A 27,057-nucleotide genomic window follows, 5' to 3' on the forward strand; every position below is an offset into this window, starting at 1 on the left:
CGGGAATCTCAAAAACGTCGGTGTTGAGAATGCTACATCAACATCGATTGCACCCGTACCATACTTCTATGCAACAGTCACTGGATCTTCGAACTGTTCGTGCAGATGGTTGTTGTCTTGCAAACGTCCCCATCTGTTGACTCAGGGATCGAGACGTGGCTGCACGATCCGTTACAGCCATGCCGATAAGATGCGTGTCATCTCGACTGCTAGTATTACGAGGCGGTTGGGATCTAGCACGACGTTCCGTATTACCCTCCTGAACCCACCGATTCCATATTCTGCTAACAGTCACTGGATCTCGACCAACGCGAACAGCAATGTCGCGATACGATAAACCGCAATCGCGATAGGCTAACATCCGACCTTTATCAAAGTCGGAAACGTGATGGAACGCATTTCTCCTCCTTACAGTAGGCATCACAACAACGTTTCACCAGGCAACGACGGTCAACTGCTGTTTGTGTATGAGAAATCGGTCGGAAACTTTCCTAATGTCAGCACGTTGTAGGTGTCGCCACCGGCGCCAACCTTGTGTGAATGCTTGAAAAGCTAATCATTTGCATATCACAGCATCTTCTTCCTGTCGGTGAAATTTCACGTCTGTAGCACGTCATCTTCGTGGTGTAGCAATTTTAATGGCCAGTAGTGTATGTGCCACGTGTTTGTGCGATCAACTTAACTCGTTCCTCGTTCGGCTCTCCTCCCCTCATCCAGTGTAATCTGTCTCCCCTGACAAGGTTCTACACGCATTATTTGCTCACAGCGTCCTGGACGAGGGTTCCCTAGTTCCGGAGTGGACAGAAATCGGTCGACTTGGGCATGATAATGTTTTGTGTCTGCCCGCTAGCAACAATGGCGATCTAACCCTACAGTGCATGTGCGTGTGTGTTACGAAGTGTTTGATGTGCCGTGCAATGTCAAGTTATTAAGCACATGTGTAGTGCCAGCACTGTGTGACGAAAGCCCGGGTTGTTTCCTCACACCGCTTTTCACTCCTTAGCTACCCGTGTGCTGGGAGTCAGTGGGAGGAGCTTGCTTCCTACGATCCGCCCTCTTCTTCCAACCGACCCCCCTCCCCCTCCCCCCACCAACCCATTCGGTCAGCACATTGTGAACATAATATATGGTGTATCAAAAAGAATCATTCGATTTAAAAATGTGATCACTATTACGATATTTGCGAATGTGCGTGAACAACTTACTGTTGGAAAGAGCAAACTCTCGAGTTTTAAACGGTTCATCCTAGGTAGCAGCTGTGTGCTCCCACTTCAGTTCGAGTAAGAATGGTGTCGGGACAGCAGAAAGCGTATTGTGTTACACGTTTTGCCAGTGCGGGTCAGCAATAACTGTTCACCGTGACTTTGGTTCAAATGGCTCTGAGCACTATGGGACTCAACTGCTGTGGTCATAAGTCCCCTAGAACTTAGAACTAATTAAACCTAACTAACCTAAGGACATCACACACATCCATGCCCGAGGCAGGATTCGAACCTGCGACCGTAGCGGTCGTGCGGTTCCAGACTGTAGCGCCTTTAACCGCTCGGCCACTCCGGCCGGCACCGTGACTTTCGTACTAGGTATGGTGTGCATCCTCCTACACCACAGAGCACTAGACGATGGCACGAACAATTCCGAGAACCAGATTGTCTGTGTAAAGGCAAATCGCCGGACCGTCCCCGAGTGTCTGACACAGACGTCGAACGCATCCGCCATAGTTTCGCGAGGAGTCTGCAGAAATCCGTTCGCCGAGCAGCTCGACAACTCAACATGCTCCTGATGTCCGTCTGGCGTGTGTTGCCAGGATGGGGCACCACCACACTGGCAACTGGAAGTGCGGGAATTTTTAAATCAATGGATTACTAAACGATGCATCTGTCGCACTGGACCAAATGATTCAGCCTCACATTACTGGCCTCCAAGGTCACGGGACCTGACTGTATGTGACTATTTCTTGTGCGGGTTTATAAAAAAAAAAAAATAAAAAAATTGGTTCAAATGGCTCTGAGCACTATGGGTCTTAACATCTCAGGTCATCAGTCCCCTAGAACTTAGAACTACTTAAACCTAACTAACCTAAGGACATCACACACATCCATGCCCGAGGTAGGATTCGAACCTGCGACCGTAGCAACCGTGTTGTTCGGGAGTGAAGCACCTAGAGCCGCTCGGCCACAGCGGCCGGCTGGGGTTTATAAAAGGCTCTGTTTATGTGCCTCCGTTACCAACAACAATGAATGAACTGACACATCGCAAACAGCAGCTGTGGAAGCTGTAACTCAAGACATGCTCGCTGCAGTGTTGGAACAATTTGAATACCACGTTGACATGTGCCGTGCATCTCATCTATGAAAAGGTATGAAAAGAATCATATTGAGTTTCCCGTTCACCAAAAAACAAAATTTACTGTATACAGAGTGTTACAAAAAGGTACGGCCAAACTTTCAGGAAACATTCCTCACACACAAAGAAAGAAAATATGTTATGTGGACATGTGTCCAGAAACGCTTACTTTTCATGTTAGAGTTCATTTTATTACTTCTCTTCAAATCACATTAATCATGGAATGGAAACACACAGCAAAGAACGTACCAGCGTGACTTCAAACACTTTGTTACAGGAATGATGCGCTGATGCAGCCCTGGCGAATGGCGTGTTGTATCACAGCCGTCCACAATACGAGCACGAAGAGTCTCTACATTTGGTACCGGGGTTGCGTAGACAAGAGCTTTCAACTGCCCCCATAAATGAAAGTCAAGAGGATTGAGGTCAGCAGAGCGTGGAGTCCATGGAATTGGTCCGCCTCTACCAATGCATCGGTCACCGAATCTGTTGTTGAGAAGCATATGAACACTCCGAATGAAATGTGCAGGAGTTCCATCGTGCATGAACCACATGTTGTGTCGTACTTGTAAAGGCACATGTTCTAGCAGCGCAGGTAGAGTATACCGTATGAAATCATGATAACGTGCTCCATTGAGCGTAGGTGGAAGAACATGGGGCCCCATCAAGACATCACCAACAATGCCTGCCCAAAGGTTCACAGAAAATCTGTGTTGATGACGTGATTGCACAATTGCGTGCGGATTCTCGTCAGCCCACACATATTGATTGTGAAAATTTACAATTTGATCACGTTGGAATGAAGCCTCATCCGTAAAGAGAACATTTGCACTGAAATGAGGATTGACACATTGTTGGATGAACCATTCGCAAAAGTGTACCCGTGAAGGCCAATCAGCTGCTGATAGTGCCTGCACACGCTGTACATGGTACGGAAACAACTGGTTCTCCAGTAGCACTCTCCATACAGTGATGTGGTCAACGGTACCTTGTACAGCAGCAACTTCTCTGACGCTGACATTAGGGTTATCGTCAACTGCACGAAGAATTGCCTCGTCCATTGCAGGTGTCCTCGTCGTTCTAGGTCTTCCCCAGTCGCGAGTCATAGGCTGGAATGTTCCGTGCTCCCTAAGACGCCGATCAATTGCTTCGAACGTCTTCCTGTCGGGACATCTTCGTTCTGGAAATGTCTCGATACAAACGTACCGCGCCACGGCTATTGCCCCGTGCTAATCCATACATCAAATGGGCATCTGTCAACTCCGCATTTGTAAACATTGCACTGACTGCAAAACCACGTTCGTGATGAACACTAACCTGTTGATGTTACGTACTGATGTGCTTGATGCTAGTACTGTAGAGCAATGAGTCGCATGTCAACACAAGCACCGAAGTCAACATTACCTTCCTTCAATTGGGCCAACTGGCGGTGAATCGAGGAAGTACAGTACATACTGACGAAACTAAAATTAGCTCTAACATGGAAATTAAGCGTTTCCGGACACATGTCCACGTAACATATTTTCTTTATTTGTGTATGAGGAATGTTTCCTGAAAGTTTGGCCGCACCTTTTTGTGACACCCTGCAAGTGTATTAGTTTCAGAACTATAGACGTGCTAAATCGGATGATTCTTTTTGATACACCCTGTATAAATATTCGGTCTGGGTGTTCCGTTAGGTGAGGAAAGCACACTCGTATTGTGTTGTACTGACCGGCAAACTCTTGATCTGGGACGAGCTGGTCGAGCTCCGCTGAGAAGGCGGCGAGGTGCGCGGAGAGGTTTCCGGCCTGCGGCGCGCCTCCGTTGCGCGGCTGCAGCTGGCCGCTGCTGTCCTTGAGCAGCGCGGGGAACCAGCCCGGGTCGTACAGGATGGTCACCTTGTCCCCGCGGAAGTTGTCGCGCGCGTTCTGCTCGATGCCCCAGTCGGCGGTCAGCGTCGAGAACGGGTTGCTGCCTGCGCTCCAGTACCGCCGGCACATAAAGGTAGGCGCGTTCCACACCACTGAGAAGCTGCCGTCCACTGCCGCTGACCTGTCCCAACAGTCACCCGCTGTCACTCTCGAAATAAAACACCAACCAGCCGCAACGTTGTTCAGTCTACACACGACCAACCTGCGTTGATGTTAGGGTTAGTGGTCAATGGTGCACAGAAATTACAGTTGGAACAAAAAATAGAAGGTCATGCTTATTTATTAAAACATAGAAGGTGTGTGAGAAGAGTAATAAGACTGGCAACACCGTGGGCGATCTGGCAACGCTGTGTTGTTCTACTTGTACAGACTCGTGTATTCATCCCTCCCAGATGCTCAGTCCGAGTTTCAGCTACGTATAGTTATCATATGATTTTTGAGAGCGCCATCAGTGAAGTTTTGTTTTTGTCGTGTGTTACGAAAATGGAACGAGGGAATTTAGAGCAACGTTATGCCATCAAGCTTTGTGTTAAACCTGGGGATTCCGCGAGTGTGGCCTTCGAAATGTTGAAACAGGCCTATGGGGAACATTTCTTATAAAGAGCACAAGTTTTTATGGCACAAATCATTTTTTAAAGGCCCAAAACTCGTTAAAGATGAGCCTCGCTCAGGGAGACGTTTAACTTCAAAAACCGACGAAAAAGTCGAAAGTGGGGTATGGGCTCTTGTGAGATCAGACTGATGATGGATAGCCAGTTAAACTTAAAACTTTCATCGTACGTCAAATTTCGACAGAAGTTTTCCACATGCGAAAAAAATTGTTCAAATGCCTCTAAGCAGTATGGGACTTAACAACTGAGGTCATCACTCCGCTGGACTTAGAACTACTTACACCTTAACTAACCTAAGGACATCACACACATCCATGCCCGAGGCAGGATTCGAGCCTGCGATCGTAGCAGCAGCGCGGATCTGAACTGAAGTGCCTAGAACCCTAGAACCTCTCGGCCACAGCTGCCGGCGTTAGTTTTTTTTTTTTTTAAATCTTATGGGACTTAACTGCTAAGGTCATCAGTCTCTAAGCTTACACATTACTTAACCTAAATTATCCTAAGGACAAACACACACATCCATGCCCGAGGGAGGACTCGAACTTCCGCCGGGACCAGCCGCACAGCGCCTAAGACCGCTCGGCTAATCCCGCGCGGCTACATTTGTTACCGGTGGGTTCAAACAACACGCAAGTATTACAGAGATGCTTCGGGAACTGAAATGGAAATCCCTGGAGGAAAGGCGACGTTCTTTTCGAGGTGCACTATTGTGAAAATTTAGAAAACCGGAATTTGAGGCTGACTGCAGAACGATTCTACCGCCGCTATGTACATTGGGTATGAGGACCGGAAGATTAGGGCTGCTACGGAGGCATATAGACAATAAATGCGCAAATATCTATTAGGAACACTACGAATGTACGTTGTGGACAGTGAGAAATGTGGGTCTCACGGGAAGCGTGCAAGGGATAAGTCCCTGCAGTCGCATTATCCTCTGTGCCCTCGGTGGCTCAGATGGACAGAGCGTCTGCCATGTAAGCAGGAGATCCCGGGTCCGAGTCCCGGTCGGGGCACACATTTTCAGCTGTCGCCATTGACGGATATCAACATCTGTCGACAGCTAAGGGTTTCGGTTTAGTTATCATTTCATTCCAGAGACGCTTCACGGTCATCAATAGTATCTGTTCTTTCGGGAAGAGATACCATCTTCATATAGACAGTCGTTCTTCCCTCGCTCTATTTGCGAGTGCAGCAGGAAAGGAAATGACGAGTAGTGGTAGAGGGTACCCTCCACCACGCACCATACGGTGGCATGCGGAGATGTAGGTGTAAACGGAATTCAAGGCTGGTTGGCACATAGCTACGTCAATGGCCAAGAAAAGCGTTTCCACACATTGACATAACGTGTGATACGTGCTGCCTGTTGGGTATGTAATCAGCTGTGTGCATTCAGGACAGTAACTGGAAAACTGTGTCCCGGATTTATTTGGCATAGCAGCTGTGCCGCAGTAAGTGGATCATTCACAGGTTAGAAAGATGGAAGATATGTGCTACAGGCTGTTATTGACAGTCAACTTGTGATATTCCTCTTAATCTGGGCTTTTATTTACTACTATTTCAACACAATAATGGGATGCTGCCGTTAATACGAATAACTAGATTTCATAAGTAGCAATATAGATCGTTACTGCAGGAAATACGAAAGATGTTCCCACAATTGGGACTCAGCCAGAGAGACTGGCAACAGCATATGGCGCTGAAACTATGCCAGTGGGGTGAGGAACTACGAGTAAACCATGAGAGTGGATCCAGTTCAGAGACGTTAAAGGGGACCTACCAACACTTAGGTGTGAAACAAAGAAATTTTCAATATCAAATATTAATTATTAAAAGCCTCTTTTGGCATTTAAAATTCTAGGGGGATCTTGAGTGTCATCTAAGTTTTCTTTACCATATCCGCTATGCCTAAACTATTTATATGAAGAAACAAATGACAGTTAATGTTGTACCGACAATGCACGAATCGTTAAGAAGTTATATGAAGTGTATAAAGATTTCTTTTACGCACGAAGCACTTCAGCCGGCGTTAGGATGCAATCCGAAACTGATCTCTATGCAGACCATGATCTCAGAGAAACCATGCTCTTGAGATTAACCATGTCAAAGGGTTTAATTGTAAACTATTTTCGGTATTTTTTAATAAATGCGTTGTAATGGTATCCCATAATTATTCAAAATACACGGATGAAAAAAATCGCAACACCAAAAAATAGTTAATGTAGACTAATGAAATTTCGGGAATATATTTTTCTAGGTAATATAGTTAAATGATTAACGTTAAGAGATCACAGGTCAATGTAAGCGCGAGATAAGTCATTGCAAATGTGAAATGCTGGTACATTAATAACTTGTGTAACCGCCAGAATGTTGAATGCAAGTATGCAAACGTACATGCGTTGTGTCGTACTGGAGACGTGCCAGTTAGTGGGATGGAGTTCAATGACTGTTCTTTATATTATTTAAAAAAAGAATTAGCAACTGTATACCAGTAAGACTGTAACAATGAGAAGTCTTTGCTATTACACTACTGGCCATTCAAATTGCTACACCAAGAAGAAAGGCAGATGATAAACGGGCATTCATTGGACAGATATACTATACTAGAACTGACATGTGATTACATTTTCACGCAATTTGGCTGCATAGATCCTGAGAAATCAGTACCCAGAACAACCATCTCTGGCCGTAATTACGGCCTTGATACGCCTGGGCATTGAGTCAAACAGAGCTTGGATGGCGTGTACAGGTACAGCTGCCCATGCAGCTTCAACACGATACCACAGTACATCAAGAGTAGTGACAGGCGTATTGTGACGAGCCAGTTGCTCGGCCACAGTTGACCAGACGTTTTCGGTTGGTGAGAGATCTAGAGAACGTGCAGGCCACGGCAGCAGTCGAACATTTTCTGTATCCAGAAAGGCCCGTACGGGACCTGCAACATTCGGTCGTGCATTATCCTGCTGAAATGTAGGGTTTCGCAGGGATCGAATGAAGGGTAGAGCCACGGGTCGTAACACATCTGAAATGTAACGTACACTGTTCAAAGTGCCGTCAATTTGAACAAGAGGTGACCGACACGTGTAACCAATGGCACCCCATACCATCACGCCGGGTGATAAGCCAGTATGGCGATCACGAATACACGCTTCCAATGTGCGTTCACCGCGATGTCGTCAAACACGGATACGACCATCATGATGCTGTAAACAGAACCTGGATTCATCCGAATAAATGACGTTTTGCCATTCGTGCACCCAGGTTCGTCGTTGAGTACACCATCGCAGGCTCTCCTGTCTGTGGTGCAGCGTCAGGAGTAATCGCAGCCATGGTCTCCGAGCTGATAGTCCATGCTGCTGCAAACGTCGTCGAACTGTTCGTGCAGATGGTTGTTGTCTTCCAAACGTCCCCATCAGCTGACTCAGGGATAGAGCCGTGGCTGCACGATCCGTTACAGCCATGCGGATAAGATGCGTGTCATCTCGACTGCTATTGATTCGAGACCGTTGGTATCCAGCACGGCGTTCCGTATTACCCTCTTGAACCCACCGATTCCATATTCTGCTAACAGTAATTGGATCTCGACCAACGCGAGCAGCAATGTCGCGATACGATAAACCGCAATCGCGATAGGCTACAATCCGACCTTTATCGAAGTCGGAATCGTGGTGGTGCGCATTTCTCCTCCTTACACGAGGCATCACAACAACGTTTCACCAGGCAACGCCGGTCAACTGCTGTTTGTGTATGAGAAATAGGTTGGAAACTTTCCTCATATGAGCACGTTGTAGGTGTTGCCACTGGCGCCAAACTTGTGTGAATGCTCTGAAAAGCTAATCATTTGCATATCACAGCATCTTCTTCCTGTCGGTTAAATTTCGAGTCTGTAGCACGTCGTCTTCGTGGTGTAGCAATTTTAATGTCCAGTAGTGTAGATTTAGAAGCATCCGACCCACCTTACATTTCAAGGCGGTGGGCTGCTCTGTACTGTTAATGAAATAAATAAATCAAATAAATAAGTTGCGCTTGGTCGGTCAGTACAGGGACGGTTAATGCTCGTCATGAATGATGCTGGAGTTGTCGTTCGGTGATTTCCATATGCAGTCGATTGGAGACTGGATGATCGGCATGGGCAAGGTAACATGTCGACACTCTGTAGTGCATGTTGGGTTACAACAGCGGTATGTGAGCGAGCGTTATCCTTTTGGGAAATATCCCATGGAATGCTCTTCATGAATAGCACCACAACACGTAGTATCACCAGACTGACGTACAAATTTTCAGCAAGGCTGCGTGGGATGACCACGAGAGTCCTACTGCTTTCGTACGAAGTAGCACCCTAGACTATAACTCCAGAAGTATGTCCAGTGTGTCCAGCACGCAGACAGGTTGGTTGCAGGACCTCAACTGGCCTCTTTTAACCAACACACGGCCGTCACTGGCACCGAGGCAGAACCATCTTTCATCAGAAAACACAGCAGATCTCCACCCCGCCCGACACCACTGAAGCCGCAAATGGAGGTGGTTGGGGGTCATGGAATGCACGCTACAGAACGTCTGGCTCTGAGCTGTCCTTGAAGTAACCGATTGGTAACAGTTATTTGTGTCACAGTGGTGCCAACTGCTGCTCAAATCGCTGCTGCAAATGCAGTACGGTGTGCCTAAGCCATACGCCGAACACGTTGGTCTTCCCTCTCGGTAGTGCTGCGTGGCTGTCAGGAGACCGGTCTTCTTGCGACCGTACATTCCCGTGACCACCGCCGATAGCAGTCATGCACTGTGGCTACATTCCCGCCAAGTCTGTCTGCAGTATCGCGGAAGGAGCATCGAGCTTCTCGTAGCCCTATTACACGACCTCGAACTCCGTGAGGTGTTGATAATGGCGTCTTTGTCGCCTGAAAAGCATTCTTAACTAACATCAACTCAGCACGTCCAGTCTCAAAGGTAACCAACGCTCACGATCGTTACAGCGTATACTTAAAACAAACCAGTTTTGCATCCTCGTAGTGGCACTTCTAGCGCTATTCTTATGCGACTGGCGCGGAAGTTGAATAGGAATCATCTTTCAAATGTAGAAACATGCCTACAAATTATCGTTGAAGTTGCACAACTCCTTGCTGTTGCGATTTCTTTTCATCAGTATAGATTAGCTAACCCCACTTCAATTTATAGCCACGTGGGTAGGCTATTTGCATCTCTGAACGAATCCAGTAAGCTACGAGAACTGCTTCAAGGGACTAGATCAACGAGAGAACTGCACAGATCAAGTAGGAGGAGTTCCTACATGCTGCTTCATTGAGATGATCCAACAAAGGGTTAACTTAACTTTTGCAGTCTCGAGTGGGAAGGAACAATCAGTTGTACTGTTCAATATTGCAGTACTTGTGTTATTCCGAATTACGATGCAGTTTTCCTGTGGACCAATGGTGAGGCATGCATTCATGTCCAAAGGAACATTGCATCGTAATTCGGAATAACACAGGCACTGTAATATTAAATGTATCCGCAGACACCAGGAAAGCGACTTTCAAATAAAATGTCTTCCATGCATGGGGAATATACGTAATGAATGTACGAGTCAGCGGTTTCTGTGGACTCGTGGCTAGACATAGAAACATTTATGCACATTTAATACCACGGGGATATCTTACAGTATGGCATCTGGTGTGGGGAAACTTTTTTAAACAACCGCATTGAGGATAGGCGATGCAAATTTGGGATAACTGTGCTGAATATGAAGAATATGATCAATGTCGCAAGTTATTAGAAAATTTTTAATTGTGGCGGGTAGCAACGTGAAGTATTTGCGGATTGCGGAGTGTTGAAAATTGAATGTCGCAGAAAGTACCGGGTGAATCAAAAAGTCAGTATAAATTTGAAAACTGAATAAATCACGGAATTATGTAGATAGAGAGGTACAAATTAACACGCCTGCTTGGAATGACATGGGGTTTTATTAGAACATAAAAAATTATAAAAGTTCGAAAAATGTCAGACAGATGGCGCTTCATCTGATCAGAATAGTAATAATTAGCATAACAAAGTAAGACAAAGCAAAGTGATGTTCTTTACAGGAAATGCTCAATATGTCCACCATCATTCCTCAACAATAGCTGTAGTCGAGGAATAATGCTGTGAACAGCACTGTTCCAGCAGGTGTTAATCAGCCAGGCTGGAGATGATGCGATTCTGTAACATATCGGCGTACCTCTCACCCGTCACGGTAGCAGTTACAAAACCAGAATCACGCATTTCCTCGAAGAAAAAAGGTCCGATAACGGTAGATGTGGTAAAGCCAACCCATACCGTGACTATCTCGTCGTGCAATGGAGTTTCCACGACAAATTCTACAGTTGTGGGCGTTGACAGACCCTTCGAGCGTGAAATGAGCTTCGTCGGCCCACAACACATTACTCAACCAATCGTCATCTTCCGCCATCTTTTGAAACGCCCACACCTTAAATGCCCTCCGCTTCACTAAATCGGCAGGTAACGGTTCATGATGCCGATGGATTTTGTACGGATAGCATCCGAGGGTGCGCCTAAGTGCCAACCAAACAGTAGTGTATGGAATGCCGGTGCGACGTGCGACTGCACGAGCGCTGACTTTCCCGTCCATAGACGAACCCGCTACAGTTTCCATTTCTTCCTGAACTGCCTCAGCAGCATTACGCCTTGTGCTCGGTCAGCCACTATGGGGTCTATCGTCTAAAACAACCCGCAGCTTCTAACTTCGAAATCATTCTCGCCACAGCTGCATTTGTCAACGGACCTTTACCAGTTCGAATCCCCTTCCTATGACGATAGGATCGTAACGCTGAACTAGCACATTCCCCATTCTGATAATACAGCTTCACTAAAATTACCTTTTCGGGTAACGTCAACATGCTGCGACTGCTGGCGCATCTGATTCTCTCTCTTTTTTTTTTTTTTTCTTTATTGTATTTCAATTCCCCATCGGGGTGGGCTGGCAGCAGCATATGCGCTGCTCTTCAGCCGAAAGACATAGAAAAAACAATAGAAGACATTTAAAAAGAACAAAGGAGAGAATATGGTGAACATAGATATAAAAAAGGGGGAACATCATGGAAGGCAATAGACAAAAAACGGGGGTGACCGTAAAATGGAGATAAAAAACTGTTAAAACTGTTTAAAAATAGCACACACAGAAGCCACACACTGTGACAATTAAAAGAACACAAGGCACAGTATGGCTGGAGCATAAAAGGTATCGATGGATGGCGTACCACATAACAAACACTGACGGCAAACCTCAAGGCAGTACACAATTAAAATCACACCTCTTGACGCACAGGAGAAACAGCACTAAACACAACACTGATGTGGCACACTGACGATGATCAAAACAGAGGATCTGCCAGGCGCAAGGAGATGAGGGAGACTGGCAGAAGGGAGGGAGGGGAAGAGATGGGGGAGATGAGCGGGGGGCGCACTGAGGGGGGCCAGGTAGGGAGGGATGTGGGAAGGAAAGAGGCAAGTATGGGGTGCAGGGTCTCAGGGGGGGGGGGGAGGAGGAAAATCCGCTCTGGGAGAAGGAGGGAAGAGGAAAAAAGGGGGCCCTGGGGAGGAGGGGGGGAACAAGGCCAGGTTATAGTTGGAAGGAAGGGTAGATTTCACGGCGAAGTTCGTCATCCAGGAGGGAGAGGCGTTGGAAATTGCCCTGATGAAGGAGATGGAGGGTGTGGAGGTGGAGAGAGGGAGGGATACAGCGATAGAGGCGCGGCAACGGGCGAGGTGTGGAGAGGAAGGAGGAAACCAGATGGTGGGGGGGGGGGGGGATCAAGCCTGTGGACAATGTAAAGGATGCGGAGATGTTGGAGGAACAGGAGGAGGTGGGGGAAGGGGATCGATTCTCTCTCTCATTACAGCTCCTTTTGTACATGATTGTCACGCGCAGTCACTGACGTTTTGCTGTCCAGCCATCTGTCGGACATTTTGTGAACTTTGTTTATTTTGGTTCTAATAAAACCCCATGTCATTCAAAGCACGTGTGTCAATTTTTACCTCTCTATCTACATTATTCCGTGGTTTATTAAGTTTTCAAATTTATACAGGCTTCTTGATCACCCGGCAATAAGTTTGCGTCAAGGAGAAATTCAGTCCACGTCCAAGGATGATGAATATTTCACGAATGAAATATTATGAGGGCAACGCGAGTAAGAAGATGGAAGACAGCAGCAGAAAACGTGACGAGATCAGTCACATAGCTGGAGGAAGAATACATGAAACGTATTCGCAGATGCCAACACGGACAATCATCAGTTGTATAACGGAATGACGACACTGAAAATTTGTGTTATCGCAAGCGGTCGACTTACCATGAGGCTATCCGAGTACTCTTCACGACCAGACCTAAACTCCCATATCCGTCAACCGTGTGTCTACAACGTGAACTCGTACATTCATTATGTATATCCCCGTACAGGGAAGATATTTTAATTGAAAGCCGCTTTTTCGGTGCTGGCTGATAAATATGATATTGCAATGCCTTTGTTCAGAGGTACGATGCAAAGTCCGAAGAAACATTGCGTCGTACATCTGCACAACACACGCACTGCATATCGTATCGGAGGAAGAATCGCTGAAAAAAAAAAAAGGTTCAAATGGCTCTAAGCACTATGGGACTTAAAATCTGAGGGCATCAGTCCCCTAGACTTAGAACTACTTAAACCTAATTAACCTAAGGACGTCACACATATCCATGACCGAGACAGGATTCGAACCTGCGACCGTAGCAGCAACGCGGTTCCGGACTGAAGCGCCTAGAACCGCTCGGCCACAGTGGCCGGCGAATCGCTGCACTCAAGGAGTGTGTTAGTTCAAGTCACAGCGGGAGTAGCGAAGAGATCCAGAATTCGCAGATTTTTTGGTTTAGACATTTAAAAGTCAGGAAGATACGCTACTTCTATCATAACGTAGCTTTCTGTTCCGTTTCGAGGCCCACACCATCAGGATACTTGATATCGGTGAGTTCCCTCGGATCCCACCATCAGGTTGACTGATTTCGGTGTATTCTTCTGTCCAACAGCCGTAACTCCCGTGCCGATTATGGCGCCATCTACCTCGAATGGAAAAAATTGTTTCAGATAAATCTTAGGTATTTTTCTGCGTATAATCCGAATCTCTAATAAAAAGAGGGCTTTCCCATTCGACAATAAAAAGCTGATCCCCCGATCCCACCACTGGAGGGGTGGAGGGGGGACGGGAAGGACGGAGATGGGGGAGGTTAGTTTTAGTACAGGCAAATGTCCCCTTTAAAACATTAACTTTTCATATGGATTTTTTTTCATACGGTGCATATTTTCCGAGATATTTAGCTGTACCAAGCACTGAAAGACCTGAGTCGAAAAGCACTGAAAGACCTGAGTCGAAACAAGGCCCCGGGAGTAGACAACATTCCATTAGAACTACTGACGGCCTTGGGAGAGCCAGTCCTGACAAAACTCTACCATCTTGTGTGCAAGATGTATGAGACAGGCCAAATAGCCTCAGACATCAAGAAGAATAAAATAATTCCAATCCCGAAGAAAGCAGGTGTTGACAGATGTGAAAATTACCGAACTATCAGTTTAATAAGTCACAGCTGCAAAATACTAACGCGAATTCTTTACAGACGAATGGAAAAACTGGTAGAAGTCGACCTCGGGGAAGGTCAGTTTGGATTCCGTAGAAATGTTGGAACACGTGAGGCAATACTAACCTTACGCCTTATCTTAGAAGAAAGATTAAGGAAAAGCAAACCTACGTTTCTAGCATTTGTAGACTTAGAGAAAGCTATTGACAATGTTGACTGGAATACTCTCTTTCAAATTCTAAAGGTGGCACGGGTAAAATACAGGGAGCGAAAGGCTATTTACAATTTGTACAGAAACCAGATGGCAGTTATAAGAGTCGATGGACATGAAAGGGAAGCAGTGGTTGGGAAGGGAAGGAGACAGGGTTTTGTACTCCTCCCCGATGTTATTCAATCTGTATATTGAGCAAGCAGTAAAGGAAACGAAAGAAAAAATCGGAGTAGGTATTAAAATCCATAGAGAAGAAATAAAAACTTAGAGGTTCGCCGACGACATCGTAATTCTGTCAGAGACAGCAAAGGACTTGGAAGAGCAGTTGAACGGAATGGACAGTGTCTTGAAAGGAGGATATAGGATGAACATCAACAAAAGCAAAACGAGGATCATGGAATGGAGTCGAATTAAGTCAGGTGATGCTGAGGGATTTAGATTAGGAAATGAGATACTTAAAGTAGTAAAGGAGTTTTGCTATTTGGGGAGCAAAATAACTGATGATGGTCGAAGTAGAGAGGATATAAAATGTAGACTGCAATGACAAGGAAAGCGCTTCTGAAGAAGGGAAATTTGTTAACATCGAGTATAGATTTAAGTGTCAGGAAGTCGTTTCTGAAAGTATTTCAATGGAGTGTAGCCATGTATGGAAATGAAACGTGGACGATAAATAGTTTAGACAAGAAGAGAATAGAAGCTTTCGAAATGTGGTGCTACAGAAGAATGCTGAAGATTAGATGGGTAGATCACATAACTAATGAGGAGGTATTGAATAGAATTGGAGAGAAGAGGAGTTTGTGGCACAACTTGACTAGAAGAAGGGATCGGTTGGTAGGACATGTTCTGAGGCCTCAAGAGATCACGAATTTAGTATTGGAGGGCAGCGTGGAGGGTAAAAATCGTAGAGGGAGACCAAGAGATGAATACACTAAGCAGATTCAGAAGGATGTATGCTGCAGTAGGTACTGGGAGATGAAGAAGCTTGCACAGGATAGAGTAGCATGGAGAGCTGCATCAAACCAGTCTCAGGACTGAAGACCACAACAATAACAACAAGTAAAAAATAAATAAAATAAAACTAAAAAAAAAATTTTATGTGACATCCGTATACGCAAGCGAAGCCGTTGGTAAGCAGTTAGTTTAGGAATAAACAGTGAACGAGTGTTGTTGCGACCGTTGACTATTATGGACAGTTTTTACCAAAATGAGCTTTTGAAATGCGTTGTTAGAGGTTGTAACTGCATCGTGAAACTAAGTCGTGTGAAACTGTAATTTTTGCTATTGAGTATACTACTACTTGAGATTATTTTGAAATATTCTTTACAGAATCTTTGTAGTCGTGGTACGACCTGTCTTTAGCATTTATAATTAGAATCACAGCCACAAAATTCATAAGTCTGAGGCAATGAGGATGGGAAGATTAAAAAAAAAAAGCCGAACAAATGATAGATGGGACTCAGGAACAGTGGGGCAATATTTAAGTATTTACCTTTCTGTCAAATAAATTCGTAACTAACCGTCTCCAGTTACAATCTGACAAACACAGCTCACTCTTTGAGTTGGACTAAACAACTCTGTAAGCGAAACCACCGACTAACTCTTCTACACTGAATGTTGTGTTTTTTACTGATATTCCCCATGTTATGTCTCACAACACGCTTCTGCAAGAGTTACGATAGCTGATAAAAAATACGTATGTCAGCTCCTTAAAGATGTGGACGGTTATGATGGTTGTGCTATTATCTCGCACAGGAATAATCACAAGGTCAAAGAAAATGCGAGTATAAACGCTTAGGAAATTTCAGAAATAATACTCGATGCTGAAAACAAGTTGCAGTGACGCTAATAACATTACTTTACATTAAAACGGCTCGTAGTGTCAAATCCGCGGCCAGAAACGAGAATGAGAAAGAAATGCTTGCACAGCACCTTATGTGATAATGAGATGCCGGGCTTGAATGCCGCAGTAAAGGCTTTAGCATGAACGTTATCTGCTCTTGGCAGGAAAAAGGGTGGATCAGAAGCTTTAGCGTGGTTCTAACATGACGTCACTTCCTCTTAAACGGTGGCACACTTTTATGAAGCAGCGTCACGTTGGCCGTGACTGTGAACTTCGCGAGATAACCTTTCCTCACTTACAGGACGTTGCATCGTCAGTAACGACGTAAATTCGACGGGGAACGTAGTTTATCACTACGGCATTCATTGATAAAATTTTGTTGGTGCGTCACGTCTGAACGAGTTCTCAAGATTTCGACGGTTTCCTCCGTCGTCGTTACTAGCAACTGGCTGCCGTAGTTCGTACTTCATCTATTTAAAAAAGCTGATAAAAATACTCTTAACGCCTTTTTAAGAGACAGTCTCCACTCCTTCCGATCTGATCACGTAAGCGAGTAAGAGATGTGGAATGATTTCAAAGAGATGGTATCGACGGCAGTTGACAGATATATACCACATAAATTAATAAGTGATGCTACTGATCCCCGATGGTTCACAAAACGGGTCAGATCACTGTTGCAGAAGCAACGAAAAAAGCATGCTAAATTTAAAAGGACGCAAAATCCCTAAGATTGGCAAAGTTTTGCAGAATATCGAAATATAGCGATACTTCAGTGCGAGATACTTTTAATAATTTCCACAACAAAACTCTGTCTTGGAATCTGGCACAAAACGCAAAGAGACTCTGGTCATACATAAAACACACCAGTGGCAGGACGCAATCAATATCTTCACTGTGCGATAACAACGGTGAAGTCACTGATGACAGTGCCACTAAAGCGGAGTTATTAAACACGGTTTTCCGAAATTCCTTCACCAAAGAAGACGAAGTAAATATTCCAGAATTCTAATCAAGAACAACTGGCAAAATGAGAAACATAGAAGTAGATATTCTCGATATAGCAAAACAGTTTAAATCGCTTAATATAGACAAGGCCTCCGGTACAGATTGTATACCAGTCAGGTTCCTTTCAGAATATGCTGATACAATAGCTCCATATTTAGTAATTATATACAACCGCTCCATATTTAGTAATTATATACACCGCTCACAGAAAGTTCCGTACCTAAAGACTGGAAAATTGCTCAAGTCACACCAATACCTAAAAAGGGAAATAGGAGTAATCCGCTGAATTACAGGCCCATATCACTAACGTCGATTTGCAGTGGGGCTCTGGAACATATACTGTCTTCGAACATTATGTCCGGCTGGTGTGGCCGAGCGGTTCTAGGCGCTTCAGTCTGGAACCGCGCGACCACTACCGTCGCAGGTTCGAATCCTGCCTCGGGCATGGATGTGTGTGATGTCCTTAGGTTAGTTAGGTTTAAGTAGTTCTAAGTTCTACGGAACTGATGACCTCAGCTGTTAAGTCTCGTAGTGCTCAGAGCCATTTGAGCCATTTTTGAAAATTATGAATTACCTCGAAGAAAACGATTTATTGACACATAGTCAGCACGGATTCAGAAAACATCGGTCTTGTGAAACACAACTAGCTCTTTTGTACTCATGAAGTAATGAGTACTGTCGACAGGGGATGTCAAATTCATTCCATATTTTTGATTTCCACAAGGATTTCGACACAGCGTCTTCTAACCAAACTGCGTGTGTATGGAATATCGCCTCAGTTGTGCGACTGAATTCGTGATTTCCTGTTAGTAATAGACGGAAAGTCATGGAGTAAAAGAGAAGTAAGATCCGGCGTTCCCCTAGGAAGTGTTATAGGCCCTCTATTGTTCCTCATCTATATTAACGACATGGGAGGCAATCTGAGTAGCCCTATTAGATCGTTTGCAGATGATGCTATCATTTACCGTCTTGTAAAGTCATGAGATGACCAAAACTAATTGAAAAATAATTTAGATTTAAATAAGATGGTGCGAAAAGTGGCAGTTGACCCTGAATAAAGAAAAGTGTGAAGTTATTCACATGAGTACTATAAGAAATCCGCCAAGTTTTGATTACGCGATAAGTCACACAAATTTTAACGCTGAAAATTCAACTATATACTTAGGGATAACAATTACAAATAACATTAATTGGAAGGATCACATAGATAATGTTGTGGGTAGAGCAAACCAAAGACTACGATTCATTGGCAGAACACTTAAAGGTGAAACAGGTCTACTAAAGAGACTGCTTACACCACGCTTGTCCGCCACATCTATACCCGAGATTTCCACACTCCTAAACATCCCTAGGTCCACTGTTTCCGATGCGATAGTGAGGTGGAAACGTGAAGGGACACGTACAGCACAAAAGCGTACAGGCCGACCTCGTCTGTTGACTGACAGAGACGGCCGACAGTTAAACAGGGTCGTAATGTGTAATAAGCAGACATCTATCCAGACCATCACACAGGAATTCCAAACTGCATCAGGATCCACTGCTAGTACTATGACAGTTAGGCAGGAGGTGGGAAAACGTGGATTTCATGGATGAGCGGCTGCTCATAAGCCGCACATCACGCCGGTAAATGCCAAACGACGCCTCGCTTGGTGTAAGGAGCGTAAACACTAGACGATTGAACAGTGGAAAAACGTTGTGTGGAGTGACGAATCACGGTACAAAATTTGGCGATCCCATGGCAGGGTGTGGGTATGGCGAATGCCCGGTGAACGTCATCTGCCAGTGTGTGTAGTGTCAACAGAAAAATTCGGAGGCGGTGGTGTTATGGTGTGGTCGTGTTTTTCATGGAGAGGGTTTGCACCCCTTGTTGTTTTGCGTGGCACTATCACAGCAAAGGCCTAAATTGATGTTTTAAGCACCTTCTTGCTTCCCACTGTTGAAGAGCAATTCTGGGATGGCGATTGCATCTTTCAACACGATCGAGCACCTATTCTTAACACATGGCCTGTGGCGGAGTGGTTACGCGACAATAATATCCCTGTAATGGACTGGCCTGCACAGAGTTTTGACCCGAATCCTATAGAACACCTATGGGATGTTTGGGAACGCCGCCTTTGTGCTGGGCCTCACCGACCGACATCGATACCTCTCCTCAGTGTTGCAGTCCGTGAAGAACGGGCTGCCATTCACAAGAAACCTTCTAGCAACTGATTGAACGTATGCCTGCGAGAGCGAAAGCTGTCATCAAGGCTAAGGGTGGGCCAACACGATATTGAATTCCAGCATTGTCGACGGAGGGCGCCACGAACTTGTAAGTCATTTTCGGCCAGGTGTCCGGATACTTTTGATCACATAGAGTATATCATGATGATGACATGTTAAAGGCAATAAATCTTTTTATTCACCAAGAGCAGGTATTGCCTGTTTTTTTTAAAAAAAAACAGTAGTTTTGAATGCATTTTTGTACAGACATTTTTAAATATGTACTATGAAAGGTATTTAAATTTTTACAGATGTACTCGTAGTTTTTGAAAGATAAACAGATATGTACAGATATGGGATGCCTATACATTCGCCCATAAAAGAGGCGATTTAAGTGTAACTTTCGATTTATATAGTTATAAATTATCTTTGGGTAAGCTATAGCATGGACATTACACGTACTGTCGTACAGTCACTTTCATCTTAGGCGCTGTCAATGCCATCATTTACTACTGTACTTTAAAAGTAAATTTAAGTACTATACTAAAGCCATATTAATCTTTAGGGCTGTCAGCCAGCTTTAAAGGCAATCTTAAATGCTGTCAGCCAACTTTAGACGTAAGTCACCATACTGGAAGTAGAATATGTACTTAACATAATGTCAATGTATGTTCCGTATTATCTCAATTTGTATCTTTTACAGCGTAAATTCTGATGATGCTCTTGTTCATTCAAAGAGCGAAACAGGTCAATAAAAAGTACAAAGTGCGGCTTGTAGCTGTTTTCAAGAACTTAAAATCTACTTATGCTACCAGAGCTTGTGCCAATGTCTACTGCGATGGAGAAACGTTAGTAGCATCACCGATACAGTAGAAAGGAAATCGATTCGTCACACTTAGACTCTCACCAGCCAATGCTCACTTCTATGGCCCAATAAAGGTATGACAGCTATCCAGGTAAATTCTGTTGCAGCAAATTTTGGTATTTCTTGGTGATAGAATTGCAGCTGCTCGATGTTTTGTCTCATTAAACATAATTATATGCTTGTTTGTGAGGAGCATGGTAATCACAATATATTTTGATTGCCATCTATTTTTTTATGGCAACAAATTTTGTGAATGCCTGTCATGTTGGCCCTTTTGTATCTAACAGTGGTCAATTTCTTTATGGAACATTTCGGGGAATCCACCTTTTTCGTTGTGTTGACGATACATTTATAAACAGGTCACATGATGTGGAAGCATTTCGGCATTTCCTAAATAATTAAAGTACTGTGAGCACTAATATCAAGATCACACTGAAATAGAAAGAAAAGGAGAGTGGCCACATTTACACTACTGGTAATCAAAACTATTACATCACGAAGATGACGTGCTACAGACGCGAAATTTAATCGACAGGAAGAAGATGCTGTGATATGCAAATAATTAGCTTTTCAGAGCTTTCACACAAAGTTGGCGCCGGTGGCGACACCTACAACGTGCTGACATGAGGAAAGTGTCCAACCGATTTCTCATACACAAACAGCAGTTGACCGGTGTTGCCAGGTGAAATGTTGTTGTGATGCCCCGTGTAAGGAGGAGAAATCACGTTTCCGACTTTGATAAAGGTCGGATTATAGCCTATCGAGATTGCGACATTGCTGCTCGCGTTGGTCGAGATCCAATGACTGTTAGCAGAATGTGGAATCGGTGGGTTCAGGAGGGTAATACGGAACGCCGTGATGGATCCCTACGGCCTCGTATCACTAGCAGTCGAGATGACAGGCATCTTATCCGCATGGCTGTAACGAATCGTGCAGCCACGTCTCGATCCCTGAGTCAACAGATGGGGACGTTTGCAAGACAACAACCATCTGCACGAACAGTTTGACGACGTTTGCAGCAGCATGGACTATCAGCTCGGAGACCATGGCTGCAGTTACCCTTGACGGTGCATCACAGACAGGAGCGCCTGCGATGGTGCACTCAACGACGAACCTGGGTGCACGAATGCAAACGTCATTTTTTCAGATGAATCCAGGTTCTATTTACAGCATCACGATGGTCGCATCCGTGTTTGGCGACATTGCGGTGAACGCACATTGGAAGCGCGTATTCGTCATCTCCATACTGGCGTATCACCTGGCGTGATGGTATGGGGTCCCATTCAAAAATGATTCAAATGGTTCTGAGCACTATGGGACTTAACTTCTGAGATCATCTGTCCCCTAGAACTTAGAACTACTTAAACGTAACTAACCTAAGGATATTACACACATCCATGCCCGAGGCAGGATTCGAACCTGCGAACTTAGCGGTCGCGCGGTTCCACACTGTAGCGCCTAGAACCGCTCGGCCACTCAGACCGGCTGGGGTGCCCTTGGTTACACGTCTCGGTCACCTCAGGTTCGAATTGATGGCACTCTGAACAGTGGACGTTACATTTCAGATGTGTTACGACCCTTGTCTCTACCCTTCATTCGATCCCTGCGAAACCCTACATTTCAGTAGGATAATGCACGGCCGCCTGTTGCAGGTCCTGCACGGGCCTTTGTGGATGCAGAAAATGTTCGACTGCTGCCCTGGCCAGCACATTCTCCAGATTTCTCACCAACTGAAAACGTCTGGTCAATGGTGGCCGAGCAACTGGCTCGTCACAATACGCCAGTCACTACTCTTGATGAACTGTGGTATCGTGTTGAAGCTGCATGGGCAGCTGTAGCTGTACACGCCATCCAGGCTCTGTTTGACTCAATGCCGAGGCGTATCAAGGCCGTTATTACGGCCAGAGGTGGTTGTTTTGGGTACTGATTTCTCAGGATCTATGCACCCAAATTGCGTGAAAATGTAATCACATGTCAGTTCTAGTATAATATATCTGTCCAATGAAAACCCGTTTATCATCTGTATTTCTTGTTGTAGCAATTTTAATGGACAGTGGTGTAAACGTATTACAAGAACGTGAGAAAGGTTGGTGGCTCAGAGACTCAGTATGTCGGAAGTCGATGCATATTGACTTGCATCTCACCGTGCAAAGCTTTCATCTGGTGGCCCACGTGAGAACTATTATTAAGACGTTGACACGTAGAGCTACAACGATTTTAAAAGATGACTTTCTGAATTCGAGGGTATACGGTAAGATATTTAGACGGCTGCTAAGCACAGCCTGACAAAAAAGCATAGCGTTATTTGATGAAACAAAAATATTATTCCATGCGTCAGTCCATTGGAATTTTGTCATAATAAATGTGAAACTGAGCAGCAACAACTTTAACTTGGACAGCTGCTATGTCCTTATTTATGCAAAGAACCTGGAAGTCGTTTGTGAGAATCCGCAGAGAGATTTGCCGAGCTGTCTCCTTTCGAATGGGGTCGGCGGCTGTACTTACATCAAACCTAACGCGGAGATAGAACAGAAAAATTGTATGCATTAAATAAATATGCACACACATGAAAATGTTCTAAGAAACTAATTTTTTCTCCTAATGGAAAATCATACTAGGTCTATTCGGTATATACTGAGTGTATCATACACATGTAATTACTCATATGTACGTATAATTACATAACATTGTAACAGTGTTCAACAATTGCATTACGTAACTTCGTAACAATATTAATCATTTTTTCCGAATAAATAATGCAGCATGAAAATTGTAGAGGAAGAAACATAGAATGCAGCATGAAAATTGTAAAGAAATAGTCATACAATTGTGAAGTTTATAAATCCTTATCACTCTTAGTACTTTTTTGTCATCAGCAAGTGGTAACACCTTCTCTTCAATTATGTACTGCCTACTGCCTTCTTGATATTGGCGAAATGAGATGGGAGATCTCATCTAGAGGAAAGTTCTGCCATTGATATCTAAGCCGAGCGCACTACTGATCGAGTCACCAGATACTGTCTGCAACCTCCGAAGCTTTTCTTTGAAGGCTATCCCAAAGGTGCTGTATGCGGCTTATGTGAGGAGACTGAGAAGGTCACTATGGCACTTGAATAATGTGTCTTTCAAATCATTTACACACCGCTTCAGCAACATGTGGTCCGCCATTATCATTCATGTATAGGAATTCAGGCGCATACTCTTCAGCGATCGGAAGCACCAAAGGTTGCCAAATGTTTTGAATATAAAGATTGATCGCTGTGTTCCTCTTACAAAAACGAGGTCTATTTTTGAATTGGTCGTTATTCCTCCTCATCCTACGGTAGAAGCTCCTTGAAATGTGTGGATCTCCTGTACGTTGCTAAGCATTTCTGTTTCGCTAGTCGCTACCATACGACCATTCTTCTTGAATCTGGTAGCAAATAGTTCAAATGGCTATGAGCACTATGGGACTTAACATCTGAGATCATCAGTCCCCTAGACTTAAAACTATTTAAACCTAACTAACCTAAGGAAGTCACGCACATCCATGCCCGAATCAGGATTTGAACCTGCGATCGTAGCGGTCGCGCGGTTCCAGACTGAAGCGTCTAGAACCGCTCGGCCACACCGGCCGGCTCTTGCTGACATCCCGTGCTTTTGACTGCTGGTTCAGCATAATATGACATGAATTCCGCATATCGGAACACACACGGGCGCTACTGCTGACCTAAATTACACCTTAAAGTGCCCTTGTCAACGAGAATTACCAAAGTAAATGGTTCAAATGGCTCTGAGCACTATGGGACTCAACTGCTGAGGTCATTAGTCCCCTAGAACTTAGAACTAGTTAAACCTAACTAACCTAAGGACATCACAAACATCCATGCCCGAGGCAGGATTCGAACCTGCGACCGTAGCGGTCTTGCGGCTCCAGACTGCAGCGCCTTTAACCGCACGGCCACTTCGGCCGGCCTACCAAAGTAAACAATGTTATTCCCACATATATAATGGAATGACAAAAGTCGCGGGATATCTTCTATCGTGTCGGACCACCTTCTACAGGGCGTAGTTCAAATGGTTCAAATGGCTCTGAGCACTATGGGACTTAACGTCTGAGGTCATCAGTCCCCTAGAACTTAGAACTACTTAAACCTAACTAACCTAAGGACATCACACACATCCATGCCCGAGGCAGGATTCGAACCTGCGACCGCAGCGGTCGCGTGGTTCCAGACTGTAGCGCCTAGAACCGCTCGGCCACCCCGGCCGGCTACAGGGCGTAGTGCAGCAGCTCGACGTCGCATTGACTCAACAAGTCGTTGGAAGTCTCTTGGAAAAATACCGAGTCATGCTGCCTCTATAGCCGTCCATAATGGCGAAAGTTGCCGGTGCAGGTTTTTGTACACGAAGTGAACTCTCGATTATGTTCCATAAATGTTCGATGGGTTTCATGCCGGGCGATCTGGGTGGCCAAATCATTCGCTGGACTTGTCCAGAACATTCTTCAAACCAATCGCGAGCGGTTGTGGGCCCAGTGACTTGGCGCATTCTCATCCGTAAAAATTCTGTCCTTGTCAGGTAACTAAAGTATGGGAAAGCTTGCCAATAGCCTCCAAGTGACCGAACATAATCATTTCCAATCAATGATCGGTTTAGTTGGACGAGAGGACTCAATCAATTCCATGTAAACACAGCTCACACCATTTTGGAGCCACCACCAGCTTGCACAGTGCGTTGTTGGCAACTTGGGTCCATGGCTTCGTGGGGTCTGAACCACACTCGAACCCCACCATTAGCTCTTACCAACTGAAATCGGGACTCATCTGACCAGACCATTGTTTTCCAGTCATGTGGGGTCCAACCAATATGGTCACAAGCTTAGGAGAGGCCCTGCACTCGGTATGGTGCAGTTAACAAAGTGGCTTGCGTCGGTCGTCCGCTGACATTGCCCATTTACGCCAAATTTCGCTGTCTGTCCTCCTATAAGCAAACGCCGCTGCTCTCAGTCGTTAAATGAAGGTCGTCGGTCACTGTGTAGTCCGTCAGGAGAGATAATGCCTGAAATTTGGTCTTCTCATCGCAGTACTGACACTGTGGGTTTCGGAATACTGAATTCCCTAACGATTTCCGAAATGGAATGCCCCATGTGTCTAGCTCCAACTATCATGCCGCCTTCAAAGTCTGCTAATTCCAGTCCTGCCACCATAATCATCTCGAAAATCTTTTCACATCAATCATCTGAGTAAAAATGACAGCTCCACCAACGCACTGACCTTTCATACCCTGTGTACACCCTATTGCAGCTATTTGTATATGTGCATATCGCTATTCATGACTTTGGTCACCTCAGTGTAAATTCTTCAAAAATTCGTGTCTAAGATCGATATCCGAATCAGCCAAGCATTATAGTGACCCAGTGTTAGGATACTAGCTTCATCTCTCAGTTCAAAACGTTTGTCATCTTCTGCTGTCATATAGTGGAAACTTCATAACCTTTTGATGGAATAGCATACCAAATAGTAACAATACACATTTACATAGTTAAGAATGGTTTTTCTTGCTTTCAGGGTTCAAAAATGGTTCAAATGGCTCTGAGCACTATGGGACTTAACATCTGTGGTCATCAGTCCCCCAGAACTTAGAACTACTTAAACCTAACTAACCTAAGGACATCACACACATCCAAGCCCGAGGCAGGATTCGAACCTGCGACCGTAGCGGTCACGCGGTTCCAGACTGAAGCGCCTAGAACCGCACGGCCACACCGGCCGGCTTGTTTTCAGGGCCAGCCAAATATTGTTGTGACTCCAAGATAGGGTATGAACTAGATACTGCATTAGAAAAAACGTTTATCTGCTGATAATGCTAAATCATGCTGACACACAGTGGAAACTACTCGTATTGTTTTCAAACTGAATACTTTCCAGAAATTTTATACATCAGTGTTGTTCTTGGAACTTTGTGCAGTTTATTAGCACTTGTTATGGAATGCGAGCTACAGTTGGGTGTCAGCTACTGGGGGTGTCAGCTACTGTGGGTATCAGTTACAGAGAGGTCACTTTCCAGTGTAAATGGGAAACGTGTATCTGGTAATGGTAAACAATAAATGGTAAATAGTAAACGTTAAAGGATAAATGGCAAAGGGCAACAGGAAATGGTAAATAGTAAGCTGCAAATGGGTAAAGGGTAACGGTAAATGGGAAACGATATACGATAAGTGGTAAATGATAGACAACAGGTAATAGTATATTGTAAACAGTAAATGGTAAATGGGTGATGGGTAATAGTAAATGGTAAATGGGTAAAGGTTAATTATGAATGGTGCATGGTAAACAGTGAATGGGTGGCAGGTAACAGTAAATGTGTAACAGCAAATGGGTAACTTAAACAGCTAGTTGAAGTGCTAAATGCCGGCCGAAGTGGCCGTGCGGTTAAAGGCGCTGCAGTCTGGAACCGCAAGACCGCTACGGTCGCAGGTTCGCATCCTGCCTCG

General features: G+C 44.8%; 1 protein-coding gene and 1 non-coding gene across 3 annotated transcripts in view; one reads left to right on the top strand and one right to left on the bottom strand.

Moving 5' to 3' along the window:
- The window catches only part of LOC124556536 (hyaluronidase B-like), a 214,936-nt gene that overhangs the window by 61,104 nt on the left and 126,775 nt on the right, over window positions 1-27,057 (bottom strand). For both annotated transcript variants that reach the window (XM_047130491.1, XM_047130490.1), the window contains exon 2: window positions 4,058-4,377. In XM_047130491.1, coding sequence (XP_046986447.1) covers window positions 4,058-4,377 — 320 coding nt within the window. The remainder of the gene's footprint in view (window positions 1-4,057; window positions 4,378-27,057) is intronic.
- Window positions 5,806-5,880, top strand: Trnat-ugu. The gene has a single exon. It is a non-coding gene; the product is annotated as a tRNA-Thr (tRNA).

The sequence above is a fragment of the Schistocerca americana genome, chromosome X (assembly GCF_021461395.2).
Source record: "Schistocerca americana isolate TAMUIC-IGC-003095 chromosome X, iqSchAmer2.1, whole genome shotgun sequence".
Classification (NCBI taxonomy): Eukaryota; Metazoa; Arthropoda; class Insecta; order Orthoptera; family Acrididae; genus Schistocerca; species Schistocerca americana.